Source organism: Falco naumanni, chromosome 10 (genome assembly GCF_017639655.2).
Source record: "Falco naumanni isolate bFalNau1 chromosome 10, bFalNau1.pat, whole genome shotgun sequence".
In the NCBI taxonomy this organism is placed as follows: Eukaryota; Metazoa; Chordata; class Aves; order Falconiformes; family Falconidae; genus Falco; species Falco naumanni.
The window spans coordinates 8,619,117-8,643,978 of NC_054063.1; the positions used below are offsets into that span (position 1 = coordinate 8,619,117).

Consider the following 24,862-nt stretch of genomic DNA (forward strand, 5'->3'; position numbering starts at 1 on the left):
AATGTATTACTTAAATAATTTCCAGTACCAACACAGCAAGTTACAGAAACCCTGCTGAGAGAGTGAGCTCTACCAGCTAACTTTATTGGCGAAGTCAGAAAGCTGAAAAACAGCCAAACGATTTAGACATCGGTGTAGAAAGCCAAGAGAGAGAGGCAATTCAGGGTATCTGTGTTAGCAGTCTCCTCCAAAAGCCCCAGGGGCACTGTCTTTCCATGGGCTACAGAAAGAACCTAGGAAAGACGACTGGTGCCGTCCGACAGAGCTTCTGGGGCAGCTCTGCAAGCTCACTGCTGGCTGCCGTTGCTGGCAGTCTTTCCGCATCTGATGCATACATGTGCAGCCACCAGAACACAAACCTCTGAGTGGAATACAAATAGCTTCAAGGTCACTGGTTGAACGCTCCTACTGCAGACAAGAATTTTCTCAAGAGTAAGTTGCTTAAAAGGATACATCATGTGGTATATGTGTTACGTCATCTTTGTTTTCGACTACTTGACTGAATTGGTAAGCTCACCTCCTGCAAAGTGAATACATCCTGTTCAGCGCAGTTATTCTTAAGTATTCTGGTTTTGAGCGAGAAGAGTTACTGCTGATGGTCCCTAGTCCCAAACGCTGATAGTCTCTGAAACAGGCTCTTTCTACTAATTGCTCCATTGTTGATTTTTCTGATGCTTTTAAGGTACCACCTGTGTGCAGCTCGCTGTCATCTGAAACTAAAGTTAAAAATCTTTAACAGCTTGCTACTGGGGAGGCCAGCAGCTACACAGAAAATGATGCTACTTTCTTCTGAACAAAATATTAGTTTCTCCCACTGTCAGTGATGAATGACAAGAATATATACAAACCACACTTTATAGAAATGATAAGAAATAAAATAATATTTTAGTTAAGAAACCTGAATATATCGCACATTTCCTATTGCACTTGTGACTGGCAAGGCTGACAACTCTTGCTAGAATCCTGGAAAAAGTCCTCTCATATATTCATTTGAACTGAAGGCAGATCATCTTCCTTTTGACAGTTTATGAAAACCTGTTAAACTCACAACTGCTATACAAAGATGTACGCAGGACAGAATAATGACAAATACGCACATAAATCCATTGAACAGACCTCGCGATTCTTTTAAACTACCTTGAAAAGATGTAACAATCTTTTTAAGGCTTGGTTCAAATAATAAAAAAAAAATATTATTCACTTAATTTCACAATAGATGACACTTGGTTTCTTAATGCCTTGGGTTCAATGTCAAACAGTAGCTTTGCTCAGCCGTGCACATCAGCTGCACCCTCCAGAGCAGAAAAATCTTTAACCATGACAGATAAAAACCATGTCACAAGTTCAGACTACACTGAAATTCAAGTCAAGCAAGGTCTTTGTACAAAACCTGCCACCTGCCTGTTATTAACTTCCAACTAGTTCCAAATACTTCTGAAAGCAGATTTACTGTTCACAGCATGTATCAGTTACTTGTTACCACCTCAGGCATTAAAATACGTGCATATGAGGGGAAGTATTTCCTCATGAATGAGGTGCTGAAAAGCATATAAGGATTTAAAACAGGACTTTATAAAACAAAATTAAATTTATTTTTTAAAATAGAAATTATGATACAATTAAAATTTACTGGCAGTAGACAACATTCAGAATTTACAGGAGTAGAATCCATAGAAGTTTCTTTTTTGTGCACCTTAGCATAGAAGATAAATGAGCAATTTTATCACCCCTGCAGCTCAACCAACAAAAATGACAATTCTCTATTTGACCTAAATAATACGGAGTGTAATGCCATGGGTATCTCCCCTTTTTTCTGTGTTTCCACATCTGTCATGGTAAGAAAGAAGTTACAAAACATTTACAAGTATAAAGTACACTCACAAGAAACAAATTAAATGAGTTTTAGAAATAATTTTATTTTGGACCATACAGAAGCTTGGTATTTAAGTATTTAAATACTTGGTATTTCTGAGTGGAAAGCTATAACCCAAGTAAGATGAGGGTGCATTTTTTGAAATATTTTTTCCTAAATTCATTGTTCTTTCATGAAAGCAGGTATATTGGTGATCCAAATTTGCAAAACATTTTCCTGTGCATAAAAAGCTAGAGACTATAAGAGCTTATATCAGTGTCCTTCACTTGAAGAGGGAGATGAAGAAGTTTTGCTGTCTCGAGATTAAAATGGATTTTTCAAAATCTGATTTAGAAAAGAAGATGAATAACCCCTCTACTTTACTGTTCCCGAGATACGACTGTTGGTTAAAGTGGGTTTTACAGACTCCTGTTTTATGGAACACACCAGCATGATCACTATGGGAAACAGAATTTAGTAGTGATGATATTCTAATCTCTGAAAATAAAAAGAAGGGATGGAATCAGAGGGAAATTAGGTGTTCATTGGCAACAACTTATAACTACATTACTGTGCCCGGTTTTGGAAATCACATTGCAAGTTATATGTGGACCACCTAAAGAGGACTGAGAAAAGAGCAATGAAGATGATTAGTCTATCAAGACTAACAAAGAAAGAACTGAAAAAACTGCAGATGTTTAATATCCAGAAAAGAACAGAGAAGTATTACAATAGTCCATAAATACATTAAGCACTACAACAGGAATGAAGGGAATCATCTCTTCTAATGTATATGGTGGCAGAATAAGAAGTGAAGTTTTAAATTGTGGCGAGGAAATGTTTAGGCCTGAATATCAGAAAGTTGCTTGATTTTCTCCAGCATTAAGGATGATTAAAGCATTAGTCCAAATTGCCTAGAGTTGCAGAACCTTCATCTTTGAAAGCTTCTAAAAAAGGAGTTAGGTAAACACCTATGAGGAACAGATCAAGTATGTTGATCTTATCTTGGGGCAAAGAGATGGAGCAGACGATCTCTTGAGGTTCTTTCCAAGCCCATCTTTAATATTTCTTTTTTAAGACAATGCGTCACCCGCTGTAGACACTTCCCATTTGCTTCATCGTTGGTACAGCTGCATAGTTTCCCATACTTCATTTTTGAGACTTGCAAGAAGTCATTCACAGCAGTAAATATAAAAGAAATTGCAGTGATTAAATAGCAAATTTCCTATGGCAATTTATACTCTGCCTGAAGCAAAATGTTACTACTGTTGCCAGCTGACTATACCTGAGGTGTCAGTGCAGCATGGAGAGAAAAGCAGATTGTCAGACTTGGATGACATTGCATGTTCCTGCTCAAAAAATCTGGAAAGCAGCAGGCAGGAAGCCTCACAATTTATATTTTTTAAGTTTTTGTTAGGGGATGAAAAAAGTGACTATCGCCCATGTTTATATAACACCTGTGTTCATGGAAGAATGTAGTTGTTTTGCATACAAGCAATACAAGAAACTCTTTAAAATTTCTTCATCGTCGAGAAGTACGAATACACAGGTATGACTGTGCTTGCTGCCTCTGGGTGAGGACACAAAATGACCCCAAAATCACACAGGTACAGCCTGAAGAACTGCTTCTGACCCAAAGAGTCTGCAACATCAGAACACATACTAACACAGCACTTAAGGAAGATGCTGGTAATTCAATTAAGAACGTAATTTTTCTGTACTGTAAAGACATTCTGAATTTTGCAATCCTTTCTTTTTGCCTTTTTTCCACCAGTCTCATCTGGAATGAATGAAGAGAATCAATAATTTCTAGCTTTCCTAGAATGGCTTTCTTCCATTTCAGAGAGAAGAGAGACAGCGGAGTAACACATCCTGCTTTAGACAACTGTTATATGTCTGCTCGTAAGTCACATATGTTGACTTGCTCATTGACCAAACATTTAAAAGGACAATTCGGCTTGTTTGATGTTTTGAAAAAAATATTAGTGTTCGGTAAACACTTTGTTATCTGAAATGCCTTTTTTTTTTTTTTTCATATAGAAGAAAGAACAGTATGACAAAACAATACCTGTTTATGTACAGGAGAATCTGGTTCCCTCTAGTGGTTTATTATAAATTAGCACTGGTCCAGATAAGGATATACTGACAGCAGCACATGGTAGAAAAAGAAGTATTTGGAAGAAAGTCAAACTCCACACCATCACACAAATTATACAAAGTGCCCAAATCACTTCCTACCTTCTGTCCCCAAATCCTTTCAACCAAAATTTGGAAAAACGGTATTTTCAGTAGTAATGACTTCCGCTGCTCTCAGAAATCATTTGTCACTTCCACAGCCACGTAAGTCTCCCATCATATTTGCTTGTTTTTGAATTTCAATGATTAGTGCTTTCTCATCACAGACTAACTGCAGATGTCACGACATCTAAAGATAAATGGAAGCTACAGCATGCTTCTGGGCTGTTCCATCTACACTATTATAATGTAAAAAATGATAAAAAATACACTATATGAAAATACTTCAATAATTGAATAATCTAGTATTGTGCTTTACTACTGAATGAAGTCAACTTCCTCTTTTCCCTCATCATCACAAAAGAAAACACTTAGCAAATGGACATATTTGAAACCCTTCTCTTTCCTGCCTAGAAGAGTGCCATTTCTTCTTGAGGACATTTCTTACTCAATATATTGGAACGGAAGCATAATAGGATAAACTTACAAACTACGTGGAAAAAACTTTTTATTATTACCAGAGATATCATCATCTTCGTTACAGCCTGGGCGATTCCCTCTTTCTTCCACTATTGTGCCTGTCTTCTTCTTTAATAAATACTGGCGTCCAATTGTCATCTTCCCAGCACGTTTTGCTCCTTTCACAATGCTTTTTGAGAAGGTACTATAAATTCATAGCAATAAGAATATTTAGAAAGATGCATATGATTCTCCTTGACAGCATGTACAGATTTTTATGATGAATGCACTTACCCAAATAAAATGTACTTCATATTTTTTCATTTATGACAAAAATTATACCATCCAGAAAAATGCCTTCCTATATTGATTTTTAAACATCAGTTTTATTACTTTGAGATAAATTTGTGTCTGTGATGTCTAATGTTAACAAATGATCAGCCATCTTCCTTCTTTAGGTATTTTATTTAGGTATTTATTTAGCAATGTGATAAATTTATGAAGGCAACAAAGTAAAGGCAGGAAAGACACAAATCACCTTAAAGTTTTAGTATTCCATGACTAGCTTACATTTCTACTTTCCTGTGTCAACAATGCAATAATCAACACAGAATCACAAGAACCATCACTCTGGAACAGAATAATGATCTATCTAGTCTAGTAATAATTAATGCATAACATAAACTACAAGAGGACCCAAAGTTCATACTCTAGATTAAAAAACACTGGGACAACTATACAGACTGCACTAAGGGCAAGATTAATTCTAACCCGCATTAGGTTATTAACCTATACCAAATCAACATGTATATCATACTAATCTACCTTTTATTCAGTAAATACAAAAACATCAGAATAGCAATCAGTTCTTTTGACTTTTCTGAAAATTGCTTGAATGATCTGCACTTCTGCAAAGCTATTAGCTTGTTCAATATATTTGACTAATACCAAGTAAGAGCATCAGAAATAAAAAAAGCAGCATGACTATACCGGAATGAGGTGTTCTTTTCTTTTTGTTTTGGCAAAATTATCTGTGGTGCTGTTTGCCCAGCTGCAAATGCAAAAGTGCTGAAGATAGACTGAGGATAACGCAACTTCATTAACTGTTTCTTAAATATTTCCACCACTTCAGGACTTACTTCTTCATCAAATGCTACTTTAATCAACTGCATATTAAAGACATGGCATGTTAGAAATAGGGACAAAAATAGAATTAAAAGATTCTAAAAAAAAGATAATTAAAAATTAGAATTAAAAAAAAAAAGAATTAAAAGATCCTAAAATACATTAGCAAAAATTCCCATACTTATGCAGTACTATGCCCATAGAAAAATACAAACGTATGTACACATACCTTATTGAGGGATATTACACACCTTATTAATTTTTTATTAGATTTTTACATTTATGTCCAAATCCTACGGTATTTTCACTAAGAAGCATCTGGAATTCTCGTAATATCACACATAAAATATTTTGGTAAATCGAAGTAGTAATGCTGGCACTAAGCTATCTACAACAGTTCAAATGCTAGTCACATGGGACAGCTTAGCTCGGAAATACTCTGCCAGCTCTGCCCGTATACGAAGGCTGGTAATGCACTTCAAAGGCTCTCATCAAACCAAACAATTTCAGCATTCATACATCACAGCCATTATACTTCCATTACTCATTCCAGATTTCACCTCACCTTGCGAAGTATAGAAAACTGCTAATAATAAAAATGTAATAGCGAAATCCAATCCTTAAAAAGAAACTAACCTTGTGCTCTTCAACACTGATCCACCCACCCCCCTAAAAATGCTTTTTGAAAGGTTAAAAAACCCCCATGACAACAACAAACCCACCCCCACCCCCAAATCCCATCCCATTATCCTCAGCCAAAAGGATGACAGTCAGCAACTGGAGATGTGGGACAGGGAACAGAGAGACAAGATAGGGAATCTGTAAAGGGGCCCAAAAGAACTTTAAGAATGTGGGGAAAGCAAACAAAGAAATATCCTAGAGCTTTATTTCTGAGTGCATACCTATACAGATTTTGAGTGTCTTTTTGTTTGCCATCTAGAAGGCGGATTTCATCATTGCTTTTTAGATTTCACTTGTTTTGTAAATAGTTTCCAAATGACTAATAACTCTGTTGTTCTAGGACCTCCTTGAAAGGAGCTCTTGAATCTTTAGGGGTCTGATCTGAAGGTTTAAAGACATTAAATAGCATAACTGCAGCCAAACCTTCTGAAAGTCATAATTAATAAACAAAAAGGATGGGCTACTTCACGCTGTACTGAACTCTAGCTGTTACAAAGGGAACAGAAAGTAAACTGTTTGCTGCTTGTTTTTGTTCTCATAACCTAATAAAAAACTATGCTAAACAAAACCAAAGATGATGTTTGACCAGAATCCAGCACTAAAAACACTGAGCTGTGTCTGTATTCAGCACATCGTTGAAGAATGCTAACTATTCTGGTAAAAAGATTTCTGGAAAATACAAGTCCTCATGATGTCCTCTCAAGAGTCCACAAGAACAACTGTCTTTCAGTTGTTTTACTCACTTGTACTCCTAATCCGATGCTTTTGAATCGGATATTGAAGGTTGATTAGCTAAATAATGTCCATTATTGTAAGGAACTAGTAAAATGCTGATGATCTATTTTATTATGTGTTCAAATGGTAGAGTTATTGTTCTTAATGAAAATTACTTCTGCAGTCAGCTAACTCAACAAAATTATTTCATGGTTTGTAAGCTGCAGTCTACTTTCAGTCCATGATACAAAATTATTTGCCTTCATCTTTCCCTCTCCGAGGGTCTGACCACAGTTAAGGTCATCACCAAAAGAAACATTTAGGGAAGACTTCAGAGACTTTGTGATTTCTAATCCCTAGAAGTCTACCTCTGTCATTCACCCTGCAGTATGTGCTTCTGCTGAACACGCTGAGGGGGATCCTACAGACAGGAAACTAGCAGGATCTGTACAGGAGTCAGGAAACTACCAGGATCTGTGGAAGTCGTATGGAGGTCATTGGTTCCTGCAAATGGTGGTTACCCTTAAGATTCCTGGAAGTGCAGCTTCCACGTGAGACGTACCGTGCCTTTCTGCCACGGATTTTTACAGAGAGCTGGTAAAGTGACAAGTCTTGAGAAGAAAGCAGTATTTATAGCTTTTCCATATTCATTCCATGTAGGTGGAGGAGACAGAAAGCATGTTCCCACTAGTCTGCTTAGGCCTCTACTTAACTCACATTAAGAGATTTTGGACCCAAAATAGCCCTTTTACTGGATCCAAAATAGAAAGATGAGAAAAAGAGTGGAAGAAGTCAAATATGAAAACAGTAACCCTCTGTAAATACCAGCTGGGCCAAGGAACGCCCAGGTTTCTGAGAGGATGCATTCTCTACTGACTTCCCAGGACAGAAGACTGAACTCTTCACAAACATCAAAACAAAATGCTGCTCATAAGCATTTTGAGCTGTGTTGTCATATAACTTTTTTACAAAACTTCCTTTTACCTGAAAGGTAGCTGAAGTGATCTGCAATCCCTCCTGCATACTCTGCTGCAGCTGGTTCTGTATGGTGATCTTCTTCTCCTTCGTAACGGATGCAATAGGAAAGCTCCGGATCACTGTCTGCTCTCCAACTGAGGACCATAAAATTGTATTTACAGATACTTGTCAGATCACAGAATCAGATCTGGTTTGGTCAAATTGTACTTTGAAGAGACAGGAATGAGTAAGCACAAAGCAACACAAAAACAATGGCACAGAATTAATTTCAGGCAAAACACCTGAAAAGTTGGTATATACTTAAAGTATTATTTGTAATCTGAATTTCTGCTTAATTTCAGCTGGGATGATTAGAAAAATATTCTCCTTCCTACTGAGTCTTTCTAAATGATGGAAATGCACCCACAAAATCTAGGTTGGTAGGGGGTGAAGAAAGTTTCAAGCTTATTGAAAGTTCATATTGTACTATACAACCTATAAACAACAAATGATATACACTGATATCTTACATATGACCATGAACTTTCTACAATAAATTTACACTTCCAAATGACAATCTGCTTAGAAATGGCAGATGTCAAAACATGAAAATTTATCATTCAGAAGAGCCATTTCCATTACATGTTAAAAAGAATACTTAATTTATTAATAATCATTTTAGGGAGAATTCTAACTCATGAATATTTTTCATTTAACATGCTTTCAATGGCTGAAAAAACTGTTTAATGAAAAGCTAGAGGCAGTGGAAGCTGGAGATGTCACCCAATACGAATGTTCTCTCTTACTGGTGAAGAAGCTTACAAACCTTGCTCTGTAAAGCCACACTATTAGACCAAGTTTACAGATGGAATGAGATATAAAAGTACTAAGCATTTAGTCCATTTGAAAGTCTATAAAAATTACTGAAGTATGGTCAGGAATGTGCTTATTTTCTGTCTCCTACTTTAGGCAGTCCCTAAAAGCCCACAATACCGTGTGACAGTCTACCGAATTTTCCTCTAAGACAAATGCATATTATGATTTTATATTTATATTGCTGAAGACAGCACTATAAGTATCTACCGATACACAAGAATACACATTTAGCATCTAATGCCTCATCTGAATAAGTTCCAGTTAAATAAGTTAAAAGCAAAATCAATCATTGTCATATCTAGTGATAAAAATCTATATTAAGAGATTCTTCTTATCTGATAAACTTAAAAAATTATACTATGAGGTATATATATTTTGATGGTGATGCTTGAATAGGTGGATAGGCCAGCTCAAAGACCTGCCTACCCGAAGGAGCACAATTATCACTGTTTAATTTTCTTACCCAGCTGATCATGAGGAGTGCCTTTAAATATAATTCTGTAAGTGGTAAGGAACAAAGCTCCTTCAGCAGGGAGGATGTGAGGACCTCCAAGCAGTCCTCCTGTAGCTTCCTCTCTGCCATCAGGATCTAGTAGCACACGGAGACCTTCACAAACAAATTCTTCTCCTGGGAGTAAAGTTGGCCGTAGAATTTTGGGCTGATGCAAATAAATGAAAGTGTAAGTTTAATGGCGATACCAGTGTTATACCTCAGACTAGTTGTAATATTTGGCTTAAAAAGCTTCAAAACAAAATGGTTATGAGACTTGAGTCCAAAGAAGGGAGATGGAGTTTGAACTCAACTAAGAGAAATGGGTCTCAAAAAACAGTGGGCATGCAACAGCTTGTTTATGATCAGAAGTTTGGCTCTACTAGTTTCTTAAGTTCATATTTCATGAGACCAAAGCCAAGCACTTTTTTATCATCACTGGTGGAAACTTTCTTTCAATGTTTTGATGTTTCCTCCTAACGTTATGAGGGGAAAAAAAGATGACTAAATTGCATGATTCTAATACTTGTAAAGAATACAAATATGTTTCATAATACTTGCCTTCTGTATTGGTGGAAGCCGCCTACTCTCACGATGGACAGCCTCCAGAGTCTCTACGTGCATTGCTACAATGCCTGGAAAGCAGTAATACCATAAATGAAGTCTCACAGAATATGAAAGAGAAAGTTGCAATTTAATTAACACTCTGACATTCTGAAGTTCTCAAACTTAAACATCAAGGGAGTAATTATTTGAAATTCAACAGCAACTGTAGTCTAGAAAAGAAATCTAACATCCTAACTTCACTTGAAAGGAACTGAAACAAAAAAGTCTATTTCTCTCACTAGAAAAAGAACAAAAAAGAAAGAATACAACCCACTTTTGTCACAATTCTTACCTGGTATCATGCAATGAAGACCCTTGATGTGATCCTGTGTAACTCCACTCTCTGTGCAAACCTTGTCAATAAATCTGGTGATGAAGCGTACTACTGCATTTGCAACATCATTGTTCTCAGAGTCCTCAAACCCACTTTCAGTGTCATAACTCTCTGCAACACTGCCTGCAATACTATAGAAATTTGAAGCGTGAAAAATTCAGCTGGTGGTGCACACATGATACCTGGCTAGACAGAGATAAGGTGTGGGGGTTTTTTATAGTTAAAATACATAAACCTTGTTGAAAGCATATGGTGGTACCACAATTATATCATATTTTCACTGTCATTAATACTGTTAGATCTGCATGGATGGTAACAGAAGAGAACCTTCCCTTCATGAGTCCAGCGCAGACAGGCCCGCAAGAGTTAAAAAAGCTGCTTAGAAGTGAGCTAGCTCTATGTCTTCTCTTTGAAGAGCCAAGTACATTATTTGCCACCCATGGTAAACAAATATCCAGTTACAGTAAATAAGTATTTCAGTCGCAGGGCAAAGCTAAAAAGACCATAAGAGAAGTGTTTTGTTCATGAGGAAATGTAAGCAAGCCAGTGGGACATGTACTCTGAATGTCTAAAAATGCCTTCCATAATAATATTAAGGGCCAGATTCGTGCATTGCAACATATACTGCAACCTGTCCGCTGAGCATGTCCTAATGCCTGAGTTCAGAGCCATTTAGTCAGCAATGAGTAGCCATGGGGGAGTTTGATACTGATAGCCTGCCTATCTTCTGCTTGATGCCAGCATTCTCACTAGCATTCTACTATTTTATCAGGTGGGAATTCTGATGGGTCACAGGTGATAATGAAGACACTAAACAGAGAGGGAGGAAGGCTCGTTATGAAACGTCCTGGATTTGCATGCTAAGGAACTTAACTGGTGTTATACTCCTCCTGCCCCCTTAGTAATTTAACCTTTGCCACAGTGGTTTAGCCCTCTTGTTTTCTGTGACCTCAGTGCCTTTCTTCCTTGCAGCTGTTGCACAGAAACTGTGATTTTATGGAGGCTGTAGAAATGCTTTCTTGATTTTAGTTCATACACTGTTTTTTCCAAGACACATAAAAACAGAGTAGCTTTAGAGCTGCTGTTTTCTTTCTCATCATACCCTATGTCTGTATTCAACACTTGCATTACTAGATTAAAAATTCTTACTGTGACGGTAACATTTTTATGTTCCCTTAAATGGTGGTAAACTACTCCAGATTAAGTTCTATTATTTAAGGCTAATCATGTTAGACTTCTGTTCTCCTTAATTAATGAACTTGAAGAGAAGATATTGAAATAATCTGTTATTATTTATATTATAAACAATATAAATCATTTAATATATGAAAACACAATATAAATAAATAAAATTAAATAAAGATATTAAATATGTATTTTAATCTAGAATAAGTCCTGAAGAGTACAAAGCTTTGGAAACCTGGCCCATCCTGACCGATTACCACTGACCTTGCGTACCCACCTGTTTGTGACAATACTGTTGCTTCCACTCTCCCAGTCACCAGGAGCCGATGTTCTTAGTAATTTGTTCTTACTTGTATCCAGCGGTACTAGCAGGTAGACCATGAGGTTAGCAAAATGAATTGCCTGACTGAAAACTGTACTTTCCTCGTTCTGGACTAGCTCCTGTTGCATTTGTTTATTAAGAGTTGGCCATAATCGTAACTGCTCAGCAGCCAGGTCCATTGCTGTCTTATCCTGGTCTGGACCCACAGAATTTTTCTCCTAGAAGACATACGGAAAAAAAGATAAAGACATAGGAGAAAGAATAAAGCTATAACTTAAAAAATGAATGTTTAACCAAAACTTTATTAAATTATTAAACTTACTTAACTTTTTTTTTTCCCAAAAAAAAGCAAATAACTACACTAAATAGGGTTTAAGGAAAGTTTTTAAGTACTATAGAAACTGAGCTTTGAATGCAGTTTACTGAAATACGCAAGTAGCATGATGTGGACAGATCTAAACACCATCATTTCTTTCCAGGTCTTTTTTTATACTATACGATATTCCATGTTTCTTCAGAGTGGTTTACTGATTTTAATCTAGCTGCTCTCCTTAGATTACCATTTTAGCTCACATAAGAACATGCATAAATCAGACTGAGAAATAACATGCAGCTCACTGCTTGAAGCAGGTGATATTCCCCAAATTCCTAGGATATTCAAGTGAGGCAAGCTTTTATATTAGTTTCCAGACCAGCTGAAACATTCATGTTTTTACATGTTGGAGTTCAATTCTAGCATTTGCTTGAAGCAAACTAGGTAGATGGCACATAGTCAAATTATATTATAGCCCAAGGAAATTAGAATAAAGGAATCTGGCAGCTGATATTAGTGACCTAATGCCTGATGTTAAATTATTAAAGGACTAGTTATCTTGTAAATGTTTTTTCTATACTAAGTTAAAGTTGAGTTAATTTTCCATATAAACACAAGAGGGTTAAAGTGGATGCTTCCTTGTAAGTTCTACTGTTCTTCACATTTTTCTTTATATAGTCTCAGGTGGAAAGGGACTCCCTACACACAGTCCCACAGTCCTTTTATCTTTATCCCTAATATGTCTGACATGCCTTTTCAGTTCTTCATTCCGATTACATTTCTGGGAATATCTCTGTTTATTTTACTTCCTTTCTTTACAGTGCTGTCTGAATTCAGGTAGCATACATTTTTCAGTCACATAGTTGATAATGGAATTTTTATACAAAAAGAGAGATTACAGATGGCTTTTTACTATGTGTATGTGCTCCTTCTTAAACATAAAATTAAAAAAAATCTTATTTTAGCATGCTGCAAACCTTCCCATTATACTTCAATTTTTGCATTAGACATGTACTCTCCTCCTACTGAGACAGGTAATTTGTGTTCTGGAAGGTCTATCCAATTTTAATAATGCAGACTGAGTGCCATTCAATAAAAACTACCCTAGGGTTTGGTGATAATCTAACACTGGACCCTAGAACTGCTTGCTGCTAGCTTAGGCTCTTTGTATAACAGAACTGTTGCTATTTTATACCATTGCCATACGATATGGTACTACTTTCAGGAAAAACATATACCAGAAGTGTGGAAAATTATACAAAAAGTGGTTGCTTGAAAAATCATAAGAGCAACATCAAAACATAATGCTTTGCAGATAAACGTAAAAATTAGTTATTTTTTTATGTTATTGCATGCTGTTTAATATGGGGAAAATGAAAGAAAAATATCTAAAATTGGAGAAACCGTAACTCAGGTCTCTATAACTTAGGAGACTATTGAAATGTGAAGAAAAATACCACCTTGATATTTACTTTAATATATTTTCCTACCTTTTGTCTCAACTGTACTGCATGATTGTCATCTTTGGCTGTTAGGTAGAGGGAGCGAACTTGATTTTGCACGTTGCTGTAAAAGGTTGTTTCCCAGAACTGCTGGTTAGTCCAGATAGGATGGTCTTGTACACAGGTGTAAGCAAACTGACTAACACCAGGTGCTAATTTCTGAAAGCAGAAAATATGCAAAGTTGACAAATTAGTCCTATTATTTCATTTCCTTTAAAGACTAAGGCTTGCATATTGAAATATATATATATAAAAAATCAGTCGTACCAACTGAAATATGCAATATATACCCTTCTGTACTACAACATGCAAAGGAGAAATTGTATCTCCAGTTTTGTGCCATTAAAAGAAATGAACATACAAGAAGCTTGTAAATAAGTGGAAGGCACCACCTTCTTGATTCACAGCAGAAAACAAGACTCAAGAGGAAGAATTCTGTGATGACAGCTGATAGCTCAAAACATATTTCTAATATAAAATGTTCTTGAAAAAAATACAGTATTTTTAATAACCTAGTCTACAACATAGAAATCAGTATTCAAACAGATGAAAATTATTTCTTGATTATTTAAAAGTCAGAACTACAGTAATGAAATGTAAAATAATTATAAGTGGCAACTGAGTCCTTCCAGTGAGCTGCATTTTTTGCAACAGCAGCAGATTAAATTGTTCTTTTCATTGTTACCTACTGCACTGTATGACCCAAATCCAGCTCCTGACAGAGTACTAAATTGTGTATGTTCTCTGAAGTCACAAGGGACTGCATCCCTATAAGGTCTCAAACAAAACCAGAATTGTTAACAGCACTCCTCATTATGAATGTATCATTATTTTCAAGTAGGTCTATTTTACTTAGCTAGTATGAGTCTCCCAGTGATAACCTTGATAACCACATACAATGAGAGGAAATTTATTTCAATGACCTAAATAATGAAGAACTACGTCTTACATCATACATTCTTACTTTTTGAAAAAAAGAAGGCCACAACAAAATTTGTGTTGTATACTGTGTATAGCAAAGAAGCAGGTAAGCTAAACACCCACCTATGATTATTTCTGCAATAGAACTGAAGAATAAAGTACATTACTGGGTGCCTCGTTTCATGATTTTCACTCAGAATACTACCCATACCTGAAATATATCCTATATCTAGAAGTTAAATTTTACTTTAGTGATTATGTCGTAAACCACTTTCCTGTAGAGCACGAATACCACTTGATTTAATATTTATAATTGTAACAGTTGTACACAACAGCCAGTAAATATAATACTTCCTTAGTAGGCACCCAGGCATTCAAGTGGAAGGCTAGGAAATTACAACTGAAAATTTTAAAGTCTGGTTTACAGATTTCTGGTTTTGCAATTCTTCGAACTGTGTTTTCCGTGCTATGCTCTTCCAAGTACATCATGAACTAAAAGTCCTGATCATGTGCCATGTATTCATTCCCTATCAGGAAGAGGTCCTTCAAAGTACTATGTTTGAGGAAATGACATGTGACATGCTACTAAAATGTACCCAGCTGAAATACCATCTCATGATTAACCAGCAAAACGTCAGCAAAACAATTTGTATATAATCATGCAGAATTTCATCAAAATTTCTTGATAACCCGTTAAGAAATCTGAATGTGTGGAAGATTCAAATTACATTAAACGTGATAATGTTTATTTAATACAGACTTAAGCAGAAGATAGCTGGTTTGTCTAACATATCACCACGTTTGGGTTGTGACGCAGGAAATTGCGGATCACACAGTGCTCGATCTAGCTGTTAAATCACAGAACAGCTGAGACAGTCCTGAGCTTAGACTGACTGCTGGGCAGCCCTTGAAAAAAAAATCAAAGGCATACAAAATCTACACTAACTCATGACTACATCAAGCCTGTTACTTAGCAGGACAAGTAACTGTACACGAAATCGAGTCTTTTAATTGCAAAAACATAAGAGAATGTTAAAGTAAAAAATATACAGGAGGACAACATCTATCCTCCTGTACAGCTGTCTCCCAGCTCCTTTACAGTAATCTTTATTCTTTAAGTGCTGTACACATTTCTTATCTTTCACCCTTTGTAGGTGTGTATACAGCTAGCTTAAAATGGCTTAATTTGCTCAACTGTGGTAATTAACACAGAGCCCACAGAATGGTTCTGGCCCAATCATTCACCTGACTCAAAATCCAGATGCACAAAACTTGTGTTACAGAGGAATGGGGATGAAAGGTAAATCAAGGAAAATATATATGGTCAACAACTTAAAAGTGGTAGTGAGTGTTAAAGAATAAATCCAAGTAAAAGTCATGGAATGGCTTTATTTTTTTCACTGGCAGTAATTCCCAGTCACAATACTGCTACAAAAAAGGGAACACGATATAAGGGGGGGAAAAGGAAGAGGGAAGAAAAAGATAAATGTCTGTTCAAGCCTAACTAGTTGGTATAGTTAACTCATGCCAATTTCTGTAGTAAATGGCACACAACAGAATGATTTTACTATCAACCTGTCTAGCTGCCTTTGATGCCTCAGCCCAAATCAAGTAATTGTGTAAACTAGGTAAAGAGGGGGTGATCTTTGACACAAGCCAAAAAGAAAGTTTTAACTCATAACCCTATGTCCATAGTAACAGTGTTACAGAAATAAAAATGAAATGATTTTCACATGGGGACAAACATGAGCAGAAAGCCGAGGGGCTTTGAGATGCTCTTCCTGTGCTCATAATTTTAAACCATGAACAGCCATGTACAAACCCACAATTTTTAAATAATAGAGATTTATGTTCAAATATAACACCACAAATCAACCCTGGCAGTAATTCCTAGGCAAAGTAAAAAAAGTTTGTTTACAAAAGGATGAAAGAAAATCCATCAAAAAGCTAAGCAATCATAGACATTATCCTTCTCATCACCTACAGGTGTTGAAATAAATGGTAAAACCTGATAGCAGCTAGAGCAGAGAATCAAAGTTAGGACTTTGATTTTCCAGACTAAGCTCTGCCAGTTATTTTGGGGAAAAATCACTGGATTCTCAGTTTGTTTTGCTTGGTTGGTTTGTAAAAAAGCAGTATGAATACCAACGCTAAGCAGCACACTGCTGCTTCTATGCAGTCCAAATCCATGGACTAAAATACTGCGTACAAATAGAAGCATTCCATGAAGCTTGCAGTGTCTATATTCTCTACCCTGGGAGTGCTCAGTGAGCCCATTTGACCAGAATGGAAACTAATCTAATACATCAAAAGGGCTCCAATGTTTACTGTTGTATTCAAAAGAATTTGCTCAGTATTTCTCCAATTTAAGTAAAACAGTAGTTCGGCATCAAGCAATACTACACATATAAAACAAATCTTTACCTTTCTTTCCATAGGACAGTTCTTTCTCCCTGGCCCGGTAATTCATTTCTGCCAGACAGAATGAACATAGGAGGCAGCAAAAGAATCTCCTACTTAGAAGGCAGGATTTAGGGGTGGACAGCTTAAAAAAGACTCCAGAAGAAAATAATAAAAATAGTTCTGAACTGATAAAGTCCTTATTCTGAAGTTGTCGGTATTATAGCTTACACTGAGCTGTAAATTGTAATATTTGTGAATTGTAAATTGAGCACTGAGGTGTAAATTGTAATAAATAACAGGAAATGAGTTAACTTCTGCAAAGGACACCAAGTTCTTTCAATAGATTAATGGCCCTTCAAAAAACCCAAACATTCCCCTCCCAAATTACATATGAAACAGACATCACCCGTATCAAAGTACTGAATTGCATTCTACAGCTTGTGAAAACCCAAGGTAGATCCGGGACTTGCTATGTGTGATTATACCAACTTTCTGAGTTCAGGAATTAGCCTTCGATTATTTCCACCTTACTGAGTAGCACTGGATAATACCTGCTCAGAATTTTTTCTGTGTTTCCTGACACTGGATACTTCTGAACCTGAAAATGTTATTTGCAGCTGAGCAAAAGATGTGCACCAATGCCAGGACTCCCAAACTGAACTGTGAGGTGCAGGTCGTCAAAGAGCTTCTCTACGACATAATATATTTAAATTGCTTGTTTCTGGAGAAGAAAGGTATGCTTGAGCTGACCACTCACCAGTCATTATCCTTTATACCACAAAATCTTAAAGAAGAAAGCAAGTTTATTCTAGCAAAGCAAAGGATCTATCGATTGTGAAGTTGAAAAAAAGCTACAAAACAAAGAGAGTGGAAAAACAAAATATAAATGTATGTGAGACTGTTCTTTTCTCACAGGAATTTGCCACATGTCTCGGCTATGGAAATGAAGGAGCAAACTCCACAGTACTCTATTTTTTAGAGAAATCCAGTTCACTTCAGAAATGAACTGGATTTTTGTCTTCCAATTTATATCCCAGGTTATTGGTTTGGATAATTTTGGTGAAAAGAGGAAGGAAAAGAGGTGAGGCAAAGAACAGCTTCCTCCTCAGCTTCTGGAGTAATCACTGTGCTATGGGTTATCTGCTTGACTTTTGGAGAAAGCTATTGCAATATCTGTGAAAACACCCAACGATCTTCCTCGCATAACAAAGGAGATCGCAGCACTACCTCTCCTGTACTGGTTAAGGTTCTCCCTGGAAGTCTGCTAAGTTTATAGATCATCCCAGACATCCTGACACTGCTACTTCAAAGGGCTATTCCCCATCTGAGGGTTCTTTATATAGACATTCAGCGATACCTGTTTCGCATCATGAGTGGGTAGCACTTGCTGTAGGCAACACACTGCCCTCCCCCAAGGCTATGTAAACCATGTTCTGCATGCAAACATATTCCATGAGCCAGTCCTGCATTCAGATCTACCCTGTGCCCACACAGACACCCCTAAGTTCAAAAAGTCCCACAGAATCAACCCACATAGACCGAGAGGAGTGAGGCTTATCGATATATTGCAGACACCGCTGCACCACACCATGCATATACATCTCTCTCAATATTTACCACAGCATGCACATACTCAAGCAAACGTTAAGTGTACATGAACACATTTTCAAGTCTGAGTGATGCATGGACAATATCAGTCAAACAATTCAATTCAATAAATGGCTTTCTCATTTGGTCTAAAATATAAAATTATACCCACATGTATTGTACACACAAATGTGGGTAAAGGCCATAAAAGCATAAAGTTAAGAACTGTGATGCTTCCATCATTATTATTTTTTGTTGTTGTTTTGATTTTTACTGCTTTAGGAAAAAAAAAGATGAAATACCAAATCAAGCTTCTTCTCCAACTTGAAAACCTAATCAACAAAAAAGAAAACAATTTGCCACCTCTCCTACCTTCAAAAAGCCACTAATCAAGATTGGACTCAAGACTGATTTATATTTTATTATACTTTAAGGTGTGAGTAGCAAAGTGGTTCATTACGTTGTTTATCTACGATTATTTCACCATGAAAAATAGAAGAAAGGCCAATTCACTTAAAATTCAGTGCTACCAAATCACAGACAGGTATATTAAACCAGCAGAGGGCAATAGAATTCTAGAATTTTGCAAAATTGGGATGTAATTCTGGATGGAGCTTTATTTATTGTATACATTTTCTGGCAAAAATTACTTAAAACATCTAATTACTCATAATCTTTAATCCCAGGTTCCAGAAGATCATGTATAATTTACTACACAACACTTAACGCCATACAGAGTATCCCAGATTTCTATACAGATGTATCAAGACAGATACGTGCTAATACAACTTTACATGTAACATTAAATAACACACAGTATTATACTTTTCCTTTCTCTAAAGAGATAACAAGATTTACAAAGTTCTGATATACACAGAACACATTAAGGCAATTACAATCATCTAGAATGATGTGCAGAACCTGCAAAAGAGAGAAGACGTTTTCCCACCAGAACTTCACAGTTCTACATGGCGATTAAGTTCCAAGAAGTGAATAAGAAATATGCTGATTTCCACCCCTATCTACAGTACATTAAAGTGTTAGGGTTTGGGGTTTTAAAGATTAACTTCATTATAGAGATTACTATGACTATTCACCAAGGTTTAAATCCATTAGTTAAGTTACAGATTTCACAAATTGTCAGTTGCAGTGTTGAATCCATCATCTGAAGGGTTTTTGAAATTGTTACAGCTATTTTGAAAATTTCTAAAACGTCACTGTACGCCTTTGGCATTAGCTGACTCTGCAGTGATGGGGCACCTCTCTGACAGCATTGGAACGGTGGTATTGGCTCTACCCTCAAAACACCCACCCTAGCAACTATGCTGTTATCCAGGTCTACGCTCACAAAGAAATAAACCCTGTAAATGTCACAAGTTTATGTTTTTATTTGTAACAGTGGTTCTTAAAATTATTTATGACCTGATATGAAACTTAAAGCCAAGTTAATCGAGCATCTAAATAATCCCCAAAAGGCTAATAAAGTAATTCTTTTTAAGTCCTTCTGCCACTTCATTATAGTATTTCTTTAATTACTATTTTCATTCCCCCATGGCAGTTTTCTTTGTCTTCAGTGGTAAAATTCTCTCTGAAGTTCTCTCAATATTCAGCATTCCCTTATCTGAAGACAGTACTAAAAAAAATAATCCTCAGGTAGTCCTCAAGAATAGGATGAGCAATACAGTTGAAAAATGTAAGGGTACAGTACAGAATATAAATTGTAAATTTATAAAAAAAAATATATATAACAGTAGTAGGTTCATCTTGGTGATACTAAATATATACTACATGGTTCAGAAGGTGAAAGAGAGAGGATGGGCACAACCAGGAAGAGCAATATCATGAAGAATTCTGAATGTAAGGACAAGAAACCAGAACCTATTGCACCCTGAAGTATGTCATTAGAGAGATTAAATGAAGATCCAGTCTGATCAACAGGCAAGGAAAATGACTGTGGAGTTGCTGGATGCAAGTGCATTACAGAGGATACAGTAAGGAACTTCTGCCCAATTATAAGATCCAGACACAGCACAGGGGGTGCGTGAGGAAGAGGATAACTACGTCTGCCTAGTAAATTCTTACTGGCATGAGTGTTTTGAATAAATGACAAAGAGCTGATGTGGCATTGACAAGTTCAGAAAGCCAGTGATGTATCACAGGAAGCGAAGAAGAGGATCCTAACAAGAATTTCAACTGTAGCAACTATTACGAAGGATGAAACAGCACTAAGTGGATAAAATGCAAGGATGTGGGTGAAAACAAAGAGTAGTAGATACAAACTTCAACTATGGGCTTGAATCACAGGGAGAATAATAATGTGTATGAGTGAAGGGGAAAACCATAAGACAGGAAAGCATTTGTGACATCCCAATTCTTTGGTCACATCCAGTTTAAATTGTTGATGAGATATCTAGGATGGCAACACAGAACTTCACACAAAAGCAGGCAATATACACAAATTATCAGCAGCTTATCTCCTTTACCATCTGTAAGCATTTGCTGTCTTCTGGAAACATAAAATAATGCTGCTTGACTCATGACAGATGATAATGCCCCGATGAAACAGAATTCAATAAAAGGAATTGTATTTTCATGCAGAAAAGTTCCATTCTACTAGAATAAGGACATAGTGATCAGGAGGTGAACTCGAACTTACAGACATGGAAGACACATGGGACTGTTCCTCCAGTTGTACAGTCCTTCACTTCAAGATCAGAAGCTTTACCAGAAATTTTAATTAAACCACCAGAAATTCTTTCATGCTGAAAATTCTAAATGAATTGTATTTCTGTAACACTGTAATCCCGCTTAGAAATAACAACAATATAGAGAGATGGTCTGTAATGAAATTGTTAGTCATCATGGCTAAAAAATGAGTTCAATTAGGATCAGGAATAGTTACAAATTATGTAATCCGGTGCTTCTGGGGAATACAGTGGAAAGGTTTCTGTTTTTCCTAGGATACTGGATCCGTTTCTCTGGTACGGAACTGAACATTTACTGCAACATTTATCTTACTTTAATTGGGGAGGTGGTTGTCCTTTTTATTTTCCTGACCAAGTACTTCCTCCCATAAACCACTAAGGAAACAAATTGCAGATTGCAAAGTTCTCTTCAATGTTTCTCATGATGTTATCATTCTGGGAAAGCAAGCTTCTTCAACAGAGTAAAGTTACTACTGTAATTATTTTCCAAAATTCCTTGTAAAGTCACATGTTAAAAAAATCCTCTAATTAGTCTATCCATGCTAAACTGTCATATTATACTTTCCTGTTTTATTTCTTCCAGATTTTTTTTCCGCTTAAATATAGTTTTGGAAGAGAGATATGCTCTACCTGCAAGGACATGAAATATGTTCTACAGATATGTATTATGTATCCATTCAAATCCAAAGTACACTAATTAAAATCTTAAGGATCAAAGACAGCGTTTTGGCATCTGTGTTTGCAAGTGATACTGCAAAACCATTCAATCATAGCTAACAAGAATCCCCTGATTCCTGTTTTAACTTAAGTATGTTTGCTTTTAAAAATACAATTTCCTGAACTGTAATCTTTATATGAAAGGAAGTTTTAATGAATGTAATAAAAACTCTTGACTGGGAAGGTGTTCAGAAATATTGACAGAACTTTGACCATCAGCTTACAACGCTCTTCCATGACCCCACTCATATCCATAAGCACCTGCCAAGCAACCATTGTCTTCTGTCAAAATTCAATCAAATACTGCTTTTGTGTCATATCTATAAAAACTTCAGCCATAGTTAACCTACTAGTGGACAGAATCACTAACAATAGTGATGACTAAAGGCTGCTCTACAGCTTCCTTACGGTGCCTCAAACTGCCTGGCTTCAAGTAGTAGTGCTTTTTTTCAAATTCATATTATAAGCTCTTGATGATAAAGACCTTAATCTTTGTCATCTTTTGCATGAAAGCAAGACCAGCAGTTCTGGTCCATAATTAGGGCTCATGGGTTTTGCAGTAATGCCAATAATACTAATATACACCTTTGGTAAGGGTAAAATACCCTTAATCAATCTTTTGCCTGACAGCTTGAATATGTGCAAAATGAGTAAGATCTCTGAATGAAGAACTGTTTAAGAAGATGACATATGGAAAATCAATTTACATATTAAATTAAGATTTAAAAAAATATCTTATATTGTAAAGATACTGCATGGTGTTTTAAGGTACACTGGTGTCTTAAGTCTAGGAATTGGCCTCAACCTAAAGGATAAACATGTATTTTTTCCTTACAAAATAGGAATCACCTGAAAAGATCAACATCTAACGCTGCCCCTGCAAAAAACAGGGCGTGTGTACCATGCCCTTTTACACTTCGCACCAGCGTTACCACTCACTTCCTCCTAACAAACCAGACTGGTATCTGGAGTTGAAACATGACAAACTCTGCTGTTACAACGAGGCATTAGGGCTCCCACAGTGAAAGAACAGCAAAATCCAGTGATGAAAGCTATACATGTTCCGTCGATATCTATTACTTCATTTGAAGTACTGCAGAAAAAACTTTCCTCTCTCCTGAGTGAAGTCCTTAAATTCACTGCTGCTTGTTTTAGAAGAGCTATGCAGAAACTAGAAACCACTTGAAGTCTGCCTACATGTATTTTCTTTCGTGGTTGAGCTTCTCCCATAGTATCCACTACATGACACAGGCAAGTTCTTGCCATTTTTTAAGCAGGCAACTTAATTTATTTCTACATTTAAGGGATTACCATTCTGACAATGGATAAATATAGTATTAAATATAATATTTAATACAATTTCAGTCACAAAAACATTTTTATAGACTCAGATAGCATTGGAACTGGCAGAATAGAGATACAAGAAGAGAATTAATGGATGCAGACAAAATTTCTTGCCAAGATGATAAAGGAAGCCATTAAAAACTTAGAAAGTCTAAAGGAAATACTTGTGATTCTGAAAAATAATACTGCTCTGGCTAACACAATTATTAAGAGATGCTCATCTATGAAATAAAGAAGTCCATGCATCATTTCTACACAGAACAAACTTTACTTTCAGAATAGTATATTTTTGTTATGCCACTTCCTTTATTCAAACACAGGTGGTCAGAACTGTCACTTCTGAATGCCAAATAACAAAAATTTGCAAGTGTGTTACTATCTACTATGTAACGTGGTAGACAATCCTTAGAAAGGTATGGGAACACAGATGATTGTACATAGTTTAAGCACAGAATTTTAATAATAAAATTTTGGAAAAGATCCTCTGAAAGTGATAAAATTGTATTATAACCTGCACATTCAGGTTCTCCAATGGTTGAGGGATTCAAGAATGTTTGATCAGACTGCTAAACATCACCTTAGCTGCAAAGGAGGGAAGATGGAGAAGCAGACTCTGACTGTGACTCGGCATGGAACAGCGCTGAGGAAGAGAGCTTTTGCTCCCTCTGCCTGTTGTCCAGCGGGCAGACTGAAACTGGGGCCTGCCCTTGGTCATCTCTTGCCGCGTACTAGACCTTCAAGAAATGCAGTGTAGTCTACATGACATCTTGCCACCGTGGCAAAGAGACATAATTGAAACCAAGTGTCCAAATCCTGTGAATTTGACAAGGCCAATTAAACAATAGTCAAACTGCCTTCCTTGATGAGTTCATAAAATTATGATTATTTAATCAGAAAAATATAATTAAAATACATTCTTTTCATCTTGTTCTTTCTTCCCATGTGTAGAAATTTTCTGCAGCACCAGGGAATACTACATTTCTATTTTATACAGAGAAAAAATGACTGCATACTGAATAACCATGGGTCATCCGTACCAAAAAAACACGGGAAAATTCTTTTATCTTCATGTATAAATAAATTGTATTTATATTGTTTCAATTTTAAACAAAATTCCAACAGTATTACTAATGGTAAACTAAAACCTTTTTCTAACCCAGAAGCAAAAGATGTGTTTGTTTTTGTGACATTAACAGTACACACCAAAGTCCACTGTCACTGATGAGTCACATTTTGCTACAGCTCACGTCCAATATTTAAAATTTTTAAAAAGCATTGTGACTATTTTTTCTAGAAAAATTCAATTATTAGTCCAGTCCACAAATATGCAACCAGTACTGACATCCTGTCTACGAATTTAATCCCACCAACTATGAGTTAGAGTGTGACCAAATCCTGCCTGATCAGATTTCACAACAGATCACTCACCAGACTTCAGGAGTTGGAATTCTGAAATTTCACCAGACATTCCAAGAGCTGATAGCATGCTGTACACCAGTGATGTTTCTTGCTATTATAGTTAGATGTATGCAGA

At 36.3% G+C, this 24,862-nt stretch overlaps 1 protein-coding gene across 5 annotated transcripts in view; it reads right to left on the reverse strand.

Annotated features, from left to right (window-relative positions):
• Positions 1-24,862, reverse strand: part of SBF2 (SET binding factor 2) — a 254,668-nt gene that overhangs the window by 41,483 nt on the left and 188,323 nt on the right. For all 5 annotated transcript variants that reach the window (XM_040608411.1, XM_040608415.1, XM_040608414.1 and 2 more), the window contains exons 18-26: positions 13,640-13,810; positions 11,792-12,054; positions 10,288-10,460; positions 9,951-10,024; positions 9,363-9,558; positions 8,051-8,178; positions 5,537-5,712; positions 4,606-4,751; positions 518-716 (exon numbers count right to left, since the gene is read on the reverse strand). In XM_040608411.1, the coding sequence (XP_040464345.1) occupies positions 518-716; positions 4,606-4,751; positions 5,537-5,712; positions 8,051-8,178; positions 9,363-9,558; positions 9,951-10,024; positions 10,288-10,460; positions 11,792-12,054; positions 13,640-13,810 (1,526 nt within the window). The remainder of the gene's footprint in view (positions 1-517; positions 717-4,605; positions 4,752-5,536; positions 5,713-8,050; positions 8,179-9,362; positions 9,559-9,950; positions 10,025-10,287; positions 10,461-11,791; positions 12,055-13,639; positions 13,811-24,862) is intronic.